Source organism: Quercus lobata, chromosome 6, assembly GCF_001633185.2.
Source record: "Quercus lobata isolate SW786 chromosome 6, ValleyOak3.0 Primary Assembly, whole genome shotgun sequence".
NCBI lineage: Eukaryota > Viridiplantae > Streptophyta > Magnoliopsida > Fagales > Fagaceae > Quercus > Quercus lobata.
The window spans coordinates 26214268-26227170 of NC_044909.1; the positions used below are offsets into that span (position 1 = coordinate 26214268).

Sequence of the window (12903 nt, forward strand, 5' to 3'; positions counted from 1 at the left end):
TACGAATCTTACACAAATATAAAAGATCAATTTACAGTTCCAAATAACCCAGATAATAGAATGCCAACTCCTTGTCGGCAAAACAATTAAAAGCAATAAGAATCCAATTTTCAACTAACATGAACTTCAAGAAACATTGAAAAAATAGAACAGATTGAATAACTCACCATGAAACTGCAAGTGTAAAAGAACTGCACATGCGGTTATAAACTTATTTCTGAAGAATAAAAAGCAAGCCTTATAGGAGCATTAAAATATTTTGCAACCCCATCAAAGTAAACATTAACCTTTTAGCAGAGAGCTTAATGTCAATATTTAACAATGAGAAAACAATCCTAGATTTAGCAATTGCCTTTGTCTTATGCACATGATGAATAATTGGGGGGCCATAGTGTCCGAATGCTAGAGCTAAGTACCCAAGAACAGGACTTCCTTCAGGATAAAGAGTAATGTTTTGAGAGGCAGACTACGTTTGAAGTCGAAAGACAAGTCGAATGTTTTTAAAGTCTAATTGTTTTTGGAGAGAGTTATTTTTTTTTATTTTTTATTTTTTATTTTTTATAATTAATTAAAAAAATTGTTTAGGTAAAAAATTGTGAAAGCAGCAAAGGTTACGTGGCACATTATTAGAGGTCAACCGAAGGGTTCAATATAACCAAAACGGTATTTATGGTATTGGGTAGAGTCAGGAAGTCATTAACGCTTTGTTTGTTTCAGAGGAAAACTTTATATAAAAATAGTTTTCCGTATTTTCTAGTGTTTGGTAGCATTACAAAAAATGAGTTAAATGAAAACATATTTGGTTAACATAAAAAGTAAAGTTATTTTTAAAGATAGTTTTCTACTAATTATTTTTAGAAAACAACTTTATTTTATAATAAGTTAAATAAGGAAAGTTAATAAATTATTTTTTAACTCATTTAAAATAAGTGCAAAACATAAGAAATTTTTTTTTGAGAAAAAAACATAAGAAAATTATATAATTTTATAGAAAACATTTTTGACAAATTAACTTATTTGAAATGTGCGTTTAAACAATAGTTTTTAATATTTTAAAAATATGTTCATGTGAAAAAATAAATAAAAATACATATATTATTGTTTAAAAACTGAAAAGAGTTGTTTAACATGTTTGCAAACATCCCATTTTCTAAAAAATCCACGAAAAGAAAACACGGTCCCAAAACCGTATATAACCTAGAACCAAGAACGCCTCCACTCCTCTATATAGCCCAGCCCAATCGCCTTACCATTATTCTTACCTACCTTTCTTCGCATCTTATTCTGATTCTGATTCTCTCCCTCTTCCAGTTCCAGCAGGTCAGCTCCAATTTTTTGTTTTTGTTTTTCTTGCTCCATCTACTGGGACTTCTGATTTTTCGTTCGTGCTTTGATTTTGAGAATTTCCTTTTCATATTTGTTATTGCTTTGCTTTACTGAAATTAGGGTTCTCAAGTGCTTTCTCTGATTCGAACAACGGTATCAATGGAGGCTTTGCTTGATTGATTTTATATTAGGGTTTTGGTATTGAAGCATCTTCTTAAGGCTGCTTTGTGTGAGTGAGTCTCGGTAGTTAGTTTGTGGAAAGTAGGGTTTAATTAATTAATTAATGGCGGATCGAAACTCTGCCCTTGCTAAGCCTATATGGATGAAGCAAGCGGAAGAGGCGAAGTTGAAGAGTGAGGCTGAGAAAGCCGCTGCTGCAAAAGCTGCCTTTGAAGCCACTTTCAAAGATGTTGACAAAAATCATGAAAAGAAACCAGCTTTATCGGCTGATGATAGTGAATCCGATGAAGAAGGTGAGGACGATGAGGAGGATTTGGCAAACAAACCGATTGGCCCCGTTGACCCGTCCAAGTGCACAGCCGCTGGGGCTGGCATAGCAGGTGGCACGGCGTGTGCATCCTCTTCGTTTATGGTGGTCACCAAAGATGCTGATGGGAGGAAGGTGGCCAATGGGGGAGCACAGATTAAGGTGAAGGTGTCACCAGGGGTTGGTGTTGGAGGATCGGAGCAAGAAGGGATTGTCAAGGATATGGGCGACGGCACCTACACAGTTACTTATGTTGTCCCCAAAAGAGGGAATTATATGGTTACTATTGAGTGCAATGGGAAACCCATCATGGGTAGCCCCTTCCCGGTCTTTTTCAGTGCAGGTAATTATCATCATCATCATTTTTAATTTAGATATGTGAATATTTTCTCTTTTAATTAAGCATAACCTCACTTCAGTGAACATATAGATTTATTTACAAGTCAACCCCTACATGGCTAATTTTAAGACATTGATTTGTTATCATACAGGTACCAGTAGTGGAGGACTGCTGGGTTTGGCTCCTGCATCCACATTTCCAAATCTAGTTAACCAAACCATGCCCAATATGCCAAACTATTCAGGGTCTGTTTCAGGGGCGTTCCCAGGATTATTGGGAATGATTCCAGGCATTGTTCCTGGTGCCTCAGGAGGCGCTATTTTGCCTGGAATCGGTGCATCTCTTGGGGAAGTTTGTCGAGAATACCTTAATGGTCGTTGTGCCAAAACTGATTGTAAGTTGAACCACCCGCCTCACAATTTGCTAATGACTGCATTAGCTGCAACAACCTCGATGGGGACGGTCAGTCAAGTTCCTATGGCACCCTCTGCAGCTGCAATGGCTGCTGCTCAGGCAATTGTTGCTGCCCAAGCCCTACAAGCCCATGCAGCTCAGGTGCAAGCACAAGCTCAGTCGGCAAAAGAATCATCTGGTATTTCATCTTTTGTTACATTCTCTTTTGTATACCATATGGTTTAATGTTTGCTAGTTTCTTTCATCTCATGCTGCTTCTGGTTTACCCTTGTTTGAGAATGTGGGTGCTCCTGTTTGTGGCTTTCCTAATTGCATAATTATTTTTGTTATTGTTATTCTTCCTCACCTTTTTACCACTGAATGTTTCTTTCCTTGTCAGGTTCACCTGATAAAGCTGGGAAGTCTGATGCACTGAAGAAAACACTTCAAGTTAGCAACCTTAGTCCACTTCTTACAGTGGAACAGCTCAAACAACTTTTCAGCTTTTATGGCACAGTTGTTGAATGTACCATCACTGATTCAAAACATTTTGCTTACATAGAGTATTTAAAACCTGAAGAAGCAACTGCGGCTTTGGCATTGAATAATATGGATGTTGGAGGTCGCCCTTTGAATGTTGAAATGGCAAAATCTCTTCCACAAAAACCAGCTCTTTTGAATTCTCCACTGGCTTCCTCTTCTCTTCCACTGATGATGCAGCAAGCTGTTGCCATGCAGCAGATGCAATTCCAGCAGGCTTTGCTTATGCAACAAACTATGACTGCACAACAGGCAGCAAATCGAGCTGCAACAATGAAGTCGGCAACAGAGTTAGCTGCAGCGAGAGCTGCTGAAATAAGTAAGAAATTAAAAGCTGACGGAGTTGGAAATGAAGAGAATGAAGTGAAACAAAAATCAAGGTGCATTACATTTTCCAAATTTCTTTAAGAATATTACTGATTATATTTAAGCTTGAATTGTCAAACTTGGAAAGGCATTATGCTGGACACGTTAAACATCTGTTTGTCATGATGCAAAGTTTTCACCAAAGTCTACTTTTTTGCTTTTGTAGGGTTTTTTTTGGGGGGGGGGGGGTTGGATTTGCACTTTTGGATGAGTGAGTAGGAAAGTGAGGTTTATTAAACCAAAAAAAGAGAGTAGGAAAGCTAGGTTGGCTAGAATTTGCTCGTATATTGGGATGGGTTTCTTTAGATCTAGTACACAATATTGCTGAATTTAGATTTCAGATATGATATTCCTGAAATTGGCATTTAGTTTCTGGTGGAAATATAGAGAAAACCATCTTTTAACGAATTCGTTTGGTTGAAATTGATGATTTCAGTTATGCTTTTATTTATCTTCCTTATGAGCTTGTATTTTAATTGGAAATGTCTTTAGTTTCAACTAGGTTTGCTTGTGAAACTGTTTCTTTATTCAAGTTTATTATGATATTTTCTTATTAATGCAAGTAAAACCGTATTTATGGCCTTAATATATGGTGGCTATTTCTGGTCCAACCTGCCAGCCAGTGACAAATTCAACTGTCTTTCTAATTCCATTAATCTATTCTGTTTGTGTCTGGGTTGGGGTTGATAAATCAAGTTTCTTTGGCAAATGGGTTGAGCATGGGTTCAAGAATTGGACTGATATATTATGTATTGCTTCAATCCTAAACTTATTATCTATGATACTGATGTGGGGAGGCTATTGTTGAAAAAAATTTATGCCCTATAAGTTTGGTGAATTGTATGTGAGATCTTTATTGTATTGCCCCCATAGTACATTCCCAATGTCCTTTGGGTTTGCTTTGATTTCAATAAAAATTTTGTTATTAAAAAAAAAAAAAAAAAGGTTTGGTGAATTGTCATTTCAGCAATGCTGGTAAAAGCGTGCTTGAGCAGGATGTGCAAAGTGCTGCCAAAGTCCCAGCACTTTTACCAGCATTGCTGAAATGACAATGCCCAAACCTCTTTTTATTTATTTATTTATAAATAACAAAAATTTTATTGAAACCACTTGAGTGGGAAGTGCAAAGTGCCAAAGCCCCCTCACTTTTCACATCTAAAGTGAGGCGCATTTGAAGAAGCAGGCATAAAGCGAGCTTTTCTTTTTGGAGCTTTTTTCAATAAGCTCAAAGCTTGCTTTTTGTGCTTTTTAAAAAATGAACCAAATATGAATTTTAGCCATCTGATCTTAATATTATTGAAATAGACTGTTGATTTGGTATATAAAAGTCAATTTTATGGTATTTTACCATACACTTAAGCCCACCCCTTCCACCTTTACCTATACCCTTGACTTTTCTGCTTGGTACCAAGATTGTTGTGTTCCGAAATTTATTCATGGAAAAAAAATGTATGATTTAATCTATTTGTGATAATTATTTAATATTTAGTTACTTTAGTAGTTAATGTTGGGTTCCTAGGCAAGCTAACTTAGCTACCACCCACACTTTAGCGAAATGGTCTCCTAATTTTAAGGGCAAATTACAACTTACCCACATGTGGTTTAGCTGAAATTTAAGTTGCTTATCTGTTGTTTAAAATTTGACACTTTACCCACTTGAGGTTTGACCAAAATTTAAGTTGCTTACCTGTGATTTGAAATTCCATGATGCAAGTATTCCAATGGATGGTTTTTGATCTTATTTGATCTTGTATTTTTATGTTTTTTGTGTTTTTGGAGGAGAAAGACGTAAAAGTGGAGCAAAATTATATGTTTAGCTTTGTTTTTAACAAAGGTGAGTTATAGAAATCTAATTGAGCTAACCTCAGGTGGGTAAAGTGTCAAAATTCAAATCACAGGTAGGCAACTTAAATTTCGGCCAAACCACATGTGGGTAAATTGTAATTTTCCCTAATTTTAAAATTGTGGTTCTTTTGTGCTAGGTATTTGCCCTTCCTGTTTTGGTGATGTTATTAGGAAGGAAGTTTGTTGTTCTGTATGGTTTGCTCTCTAATAAAGTTGTTATTCATAAAAAAAAAAAAATAGTAGTTGATGTTGAACATTTAATGAACTGTGCATGTAGATATATATTGATTATTACTGATTAAGTAAATAAGTGATCAAGAGAATGATATAAAATGTTATATTTTAACTTATATGATTTTTTGATTTCTTGATTATTGTATTGCCATTAATAATTATTTTTAAATTTATTACATTTTTCTAAGAAATGTGCACTTCACTTCAATCACTTCTGCTTTGTGCCTAGGCCAAGGTAGTCAAAGGTGAAAGGCGACCATAAGGCACCAAGGCCTTGTCTCACCCGAGGCCTAAGGCCAAAAAAAGGCGCTAGCCAAGTTCCAAATATATTTATTATACCTATAGAACTTAAATCACATGTAACTAGTGTATTGAAATATCATAATGAAGTGTTTTTCAATGTGTTGTATGAAGAAGTTAGGTCTATCAAATTAATTCAAAATACGTTTAACATGGTTTAGGCTCTATTAGTTATTCTAGCAATAGGTTTTCCAACAAGCTTCTATATAAAATTAATTAATCTAATAATAAGTTTTACAACAAACTTTTGTAAATTAATTTAACTAACAATAGGTTTTATAACATGTCTTTTTAAATTAATAATCTAATAATAGGTTTTACAATTGCAACAAACCTCTATAAAAAATTTAAAATTAAAAGAAGGCTAAAATGCAAATTGCACCTTCTAAGTTTGGCCGAAATTCATTTTAGTCCTTTAACTTTACTTTCATTCAATTGAGTCCTCCAAGTTTCAATTATTTGATTCAGGCCTTCTATCCAATTTTGTTAAAAAATTTCCCTTAAAAAAAAAATTATTTACACTTTTTTGTGTGAGAATTTTTTCAAAAAACCTTTTTTTCATTTGTTAATTGCATATTTAGGATCTGTTTGAGATTCGCTTATTTTAATGAAACTGAAAATTTTTTGCTGAAAGTACTGTAAATAAAGGTAAAAGTTAACTGAAATAGTATAGTGAGACCTATAAATAGTACCAAAAAGTACAGTGGGATCTATGAATAGTAATAAAAATAAGCTGAATAGTAAAATAAGCTGGCTCTTTAACTGGTAGCCAAATGCACACTTAATGGCAATTTTTCTAACAAAATTGGACAAAAGGCCCGAACTGAATAACTTTGAAACTTAGAGGACTTAATTGAACAAAAGTAAAATTAGTAGACTGAAATGAATTTTTGTCAAACTTAGAGGGTGGACTTTGCATTTTAGCCTAAAAAAAAAGAGAACCGAGGCTCTCGCCTTAGCATATTTTTCATGGCTTAAGGTGTTGCCTTACTTGCCTAGGCTCCAAAGGCAAGCACCTCACTAAAGGCACCTCACCTTAGAGCCATGAAGGCGCCACTACCTTAGTGGCTCCTCACCTCGCATGAGCACCTAGGCAAGCGCCCGGCTTAACTTTGATTATAATGGCCTAGGCTCGTGCTTAAGCATGCCTCACACTTTTACCAACATTTACCAACAGTGTGTTTCAATCCATTAAGTTTAATTGTCATTTTAGTTCATTAACTTTGACAACGTGGTCATTTTAGTCCTTCTGCCCACTGCCATTTGAAAACTGTTGGTAATTTGCTTAAAATGACATTGTTTCACGTTTGTAACTTTAAAAATTGGTTAGATTTTATTTTAATCATTTATTTAAATAAATAAAAAATCTCAAACCCTCCCCAACATGAATGAATGGCAAAATGCACCAAGGTAACAAATCCAAATTGAGAACCACGGGTCAACCTATTTGCGATCTTCCCAAATCGATAAGAAAATGCATAGAAAGATCTAGATCCCATTCTCCTACAAATTCTGCAACCGCAATCCCTTACAAGCGACCCACCGAATCACAAAAATCCAAAACAAAATATGAACAAATGCATAGCCGACACAGCCTAGCTGCCCGTAGATCTTGGCCAAACCTCCAAAACCCAAATTCAGTCAAGCCACTGAATCCCTAATCAAAGAATGATGCTTACAATTGTTATAATTGCTATGCCAAGGAACTCAGATTCCATCAGGATCAAATCTTCTTGGACAAAACACAACAGCAAAGAGAAGTGTTGTGAAGTGCTGTGTTGCAATTATGAGGACAATTAAAGAAGCATATAGTCACTGGAAAGAAACTAGAGCTGGTTCTCTTGAAATGATTAGGTTGGGGTTGGTGGAATCTTAATCAGTCAGGCTTTGAAGCCCAACCATCTCTTTAATCCTATGATCTATTGGTTCCCAGGTGAAGAAGGGTGGTGGAGTGGATCAGATTTATTTGTAAAAATTAGGAAGGAAGATGACAATGGGATGCTTTAGAAGTTTTGAAGTGTAGAATGAATATTGAAGGCTATTTGTTTGTGGTGATGCTTGTGAAATTCCGACCCTCTTCATTCATGGTGGTTGGGGGGGGGGGGGGGGGAGTCTGAAACTTTTTTTTTTTTTTTTTTGGTTTAATTAAATGAATAACATAATCTTTAAATAATTTTTTAATGTTAGAAACATGACAGCTTTATTTTAAGAGAGTTAACGGTGTTTTCAAATGGCAAATGACGGAAAGACTAAAATGATCACTTTGTCAAAGTTAGCGAACTAAAATGACAAAATTTAAACTTAGTGGACTTGATTGACAATTCACCAAACTTATAGGGTGTGAATTGTATTTTGCCAAAAAAAAGAAAGATTTTAGTCTTTTGTTTGAAGGATGAAAGATAGAGGCTTTAGCGTTATATACTTAGTTGGGGATGGTAACAGTAAAGGATTAATAGTGGAAAGGTAAACAAAATTTGCATTGCAGGAATTTTGGGATTTCAGAGGTTACGGTGAAAGGTTAGGAAAGACATGCATTTATAGTTTGTAATTATGCAGGAAACTAGAAAGGTATCAAATTGATTTAGCAGGAAATTTAAGTTTTATGGTGCTGTAATGGGGAGGAATTGGTCCTTCAATGGGAGTTTGGACACTAAATAAGGGAGTGATGGGTTAGGGTTGTAGATGGAATTTCTTTGTGCTTATGACAGAGACTATGGCTTTAAGAGAGGTTCTAATAGAGGCTGGTGAACTGTGATCAAGGAATGCGTAAGATTCAAAATGAAGATGATTAAGAAGTGGTTATTATCGGTGGTCTTATTAATAGTATTAATATTCCTCTGAATATTTGTGTACTTGATCTAGGATTGTATTGTTATTTTAAATGTCATGGCTTCTTTGAGCTAAACTTTTCTTGTACTTGTCCTAAGTTTCTAAGATTATGATGGAGATATATCTGGTAGAGCCTATCGTAGGCTTTCTTCCTTTAAAACTTATATTATTAAAAAAGAAGTATAGTTCTAATAAGGGTCATCATCTTAAATGAGGTCTGGCTATTGATTGAATTGGTTAAAGTGTAGAAAATTGGAAGAAGATAAAAAATTTTTGGCGTAAGATGTTGATTACTTTGATACAGTTATAGAGTTAGGATTGAAAGATAATTGTGATACAATTTTATATTGTTCTATTTAATTCTAAGGGCATCTTTTATTTATTTATTTATTTTTCGAGATTTTGATTCTTAGAAAGTTGTTTATTTATATTACTCTAATTTACAGATCGCCATCCACTACTCGTGCGAGGTCAAGGTCAAAGTCTAGATCACCAGTCATTTATCGTCGAAAGCGGAGGTCTCGTTCTTACTCACCTCCATCCCGCCACCCTAGGGATCGTAGATCTAGATCACCATTGAGATCTCACCATCAGTCTGGCTATGACAATGAATGGTGGTCATATCGAGACATTCGGGATGGCAGTGACAGAACTAGAAGGCGAGATTCAGAAAGATCACATGATCATCATTTATCTGCTTCAAGAAGACATAAGAGCAGGAGTGCAAGCCCTCTAACAAGAAAATCATACCGAGCTGATTCAGTCTCACCAAAACGTCACCGAGAAAGTTCACCATATAGAGCAAGGAAATCATCTCGTGTTCGTTCAAGATCACCAACTCATCAGAGAGTACGTAGGTCATCTCCAAAAATTGCTGATGAAAACAAGTCAAAACACAGAAGACGCTCTAGGTCAAAATCTGTTGATGGTAAGCATCTGTCTGGTGAGAAAACAGAGGAGTCTCGAGATGAAAAATCTAAGTTTCATGATCGAAGGCGTTCCAGGTCCTTATCTAGAGAAGATAAACTTCATAGGAGCAGCAGGTCAACCCCAAGAGGTATGGATGAAAATAAATCCAAACATAGAAGGCGGTCCAGGTCAAAGTCTTTAGAAGGAAAGCACCATGCCAATGAGAAATTAGACAAATCTAGAGAAGATAAACCAAAACATCGTGACAGAAGGCGGTCCAGGTCAAAGTCTTTGGAAGGGAAGCATCACTCTGATAGGAAAGTAGATGAAACAAGAGATGAGAAGTCTAAACATCGTGATAGAAGGCAGTCCAGATCAAGGTCCGTGGAAGGTAAGCGATACTTCAAGGAAAAAGTGGATGAAAGCAGGGACAGAAAATCAAAGCATCGTGACAGAAGACGGTCAAGGTCAGTGTCTGTGGAAGCTAAGCACCATAGAGGAAGCAGGTCATCCCCTGGTAAATCTAAACACAGAAGGCGCTCTAGGTCAAATTCTGCTGAAGGGAAGCATCACTCCTATAATAGAATAGGGGGAAGTAGAGCTGAAAAATCGAAACTTCATGAGAAATCACTGTCCAGTTCAATATCTGCAGAACATAAGCATTGTAGAGGCAGTAGTTTGTCACCGACAAGTATGGAGGAAAATGAATCAAATCATGTAAGCCTATCTAGGTCAGAATTTGCTGAAGGGAAACTTAATTCCAATGATGGGAGGGATGAAAACAGTTATGAAATATCAAAGCATCAAGAAGATGTGAAAGAGGAAGCAGATTCCACTTTGAAGGATTTGATGAGCATGAATGATAATGGGATGTTTATTTCAGAACCTGAGGATTGTAACTCAAAGGAATTGGTGGTGGAAAATATGGCAATTGAATATGACCAGGATCCAAAAAAGGCATATTTGACAAATGTTAACAGCGAAGGAGGAGGTTCATTTTTACCAAGTTGTAGAATCTCCTTGGTTGAAGAGGAGCTAAGGGAACATGAAGCATCTTTAACTGAGCATATAGAGCTAGGTACAGCTAGTAATTGCTATAAACCTAAACAATAATTGATTTTTCAGTGTTAATGATGCTGAAAGTAGCTCTATATCCTTTTTTTTTCCCTCCCCTGGTTTACAGGAATGGAAGATCGAGATAATTGTGAGAAGTCAGCCAAAGTGGATAATAGTGACAGAACTGGATCAAACCAGCGCGTGGATTGCATTAATGATGAATCGGAGTTTGTGATTAGAGATAGGTCTTCAATTTCCCCAATGCTGAAGGCTCAACCGAGAAGCTCTATCTCACCCGAGGCGGATATGTTTCCTGGTGACTTCAGTATAGAAGATATAAACCAATGCTAGAAGTATATCGTGGACCATGGGGTTGCTGTTTTCCAAGATTTTTCGTGCTGAGTGATGGGTGCAATTTCTCCGAAAAGGGCTCAGTCTGGTTTCCATGAAAGATTGCTTAATGTTACTTTTGGTGCTCGGAATTTTCTGGCGGTTGTTTGCTCTTCACAAATATGCTTTGTGTTTGTTTATTTCTTTGCAGGTCCTTATGGAATTGACCGGGACTATAGTCTTGAAGCTGGTCTTCCTGTGGTTTAAGTATTTGAAGAAGTTTCATGCTTTCAACCACAATCGGCCATGCATGTTTGTAGCGAGCTTCTTTTACTGCTTGATGTATGTTGGACTATTATTTCTATTATTGCATAGTGAATTTCTTGATTAAAATGTTTATTTAAAGGATTATTCACTCTGCACCTTTTAGGATGTATATAATTTTTCTTATCAAGAAATACCGAATCTGAACACTAATGAAATTTTAAAATATAGGTTAGGTAAAGAATTTTATCGCTATGTGATTTAAGTTCTTAAACATGTTTTTATTGGTCTCTTTCTAAACTCATTCCTTTTAGTCAAATCTATCTCTTAGGCCTGCATTTTCTTTTGCAATTTCTATTTGTTGACTCTTTAAAAAAAAAAAAAATTTTGAGAACTTACTGGTTGATGTGGATGATATAATAGATTCCACTTTCGTATAAATTTCTTGTAGTGGGACTGTAATCATTCAGAAATCTTTTTTTTTTTTTTTTTTTTTTTTTTTTTTTTTTTGTTTTCCTTTTTTCCCCCTCTTTTTGTGGGTTAGGATAGTATCCCCAGCACATGCAGGTATCATGGTGATTTTCATTGGAGCTTTCTGACATTCAATTTGGCAGGATTGATTTTCTCTGATATAAATTGAGGTATGCAGTCATCACAGATTTTGTTTGTTTATGGTGGCAAGCTTCTGTCCTTAATCTTCCATCCAAGTTCTGAAAGTTGTTGAGAGTGTTGGTTAATGCAGTATGGAATAAACATGTTTTCTCCTGATAATGTTTGTCAATATTTTTTAGCAATATGTTATAAACCTGGCGTCTTACTCCTTCCCCCATTTTTCTTCCTTTTTTATACTTTTTTTTTTTTTTCCCTTTTCTTATTCTTGCTTCCCTTCCCAAGAAATTGTTTTGGTTAGGTAAGGGTACCCTTAAGGTCAAGTGAAAGTGTGAAACCAGATGTTGCTGGGATGAATTGCATCAAAATTCCAGTGTTGTGTATGAGCAGATTGCCTGACTCACTTTACAGTCCTTGCTAAAACTTTTGGTGAAATCCAAATATTGATTTATATCAGGTAATATTCCAAGCAACTGTTGGGTTGAGTTCATTTTCTTTATAGAAGTTTTCATTTAAGTTTGCACATTTGGTTACTCCTTAGGGTATTTTTAACTGTGCCCTGCAGTGACTCAATCTGGGTAGATCACTGGAATTTTGTACTCGATCTTGATCTTATATTATGGAACTTACCTGAAATAGTATTTGGCTCTATTGCTTATTTATTTATGCATTTGCTTGTTTAGAGCCTAAACTTTATTATAGTCTTATCAGCATTTTGACTTTTTCTGGACTTAGGGGTGGGGGAGGGAGGGATGCCAAAGAGGCTGGGTGGCGGGCTGGGGCAGGAGTGGATTTTATCTTTAGTGTCTTCATGTCTCTTTGCGAGTGAATGCATTTCTGCCATGTCTATTTACAGATTTTGTCAACTTGCCCCATGAAAAATAGCGCTAGTGAGAAATGCTGGAGACATACAAAGGGTGGTTTTTTTTTTTTTTTTTTTCCCCCAACTCTTAAGGACAATTGGAACTAATTTTTGCTTGATTAGTTAGTGTCTGAAACCTGTCATTTTTCTGTTGGCCTCCTCTTCGTTTTGTGATGCAGGCCAAATTAGGGATTTGTCTACTTTTAGTTGTGG

General features: G+C 35.9%; 1 protein-coding gene across 4 annotated transcripts; it reads left to right on the plus strand.

The window, feature by feature from the left end:
• Window positions 1–1144: 1144 nt before the first annotated feature.
• LOC115950575 (serine/arginine repetitive matrix protein 2) lies at window positions 1145–12490 on the plus strand. Of its 4 annotated transcripts, XM_031067773.1 has the most exons (9): window positions 1145–1320; window positions 1447–2156; window positions 2305–2745; window positions 2947–3466; window positions 9107–10647; window positions 10753–11297; window positions 11764–11860; window positions 12114–12285; window positions 12394–12490. In XM_031067773.1, exons 2-6 carry the CDS (start codon window positions 1610–1612, stop codon window positions 10974–10976), a joined length of 3273 nt encoding a protein of 1090 aa, XP_030923633.1. In that variant the 5' UTR covers window positions 1145–1320; window positions 1447–1609; the 3' UTR covers window positions 10977–11297; window positions 11764–11860; window positions 12114–12285; window positions 12394–12490. The 4 variants fall into 4 exon arrangements, with proteins under 4 accessions (XP_030923633.1, XP_030923631.1, XP_030923634.1 ...); XM_031067771.1 differs by having other exon boundaries at window positions 12114–12490; XM_031067774.1 differs by having other exon boundaries at window positions 11769–11860; window positions 12114–12490.
• The last annotated feature ends 413 nt before the right edge of the window (window positions 12491–12903 follow it).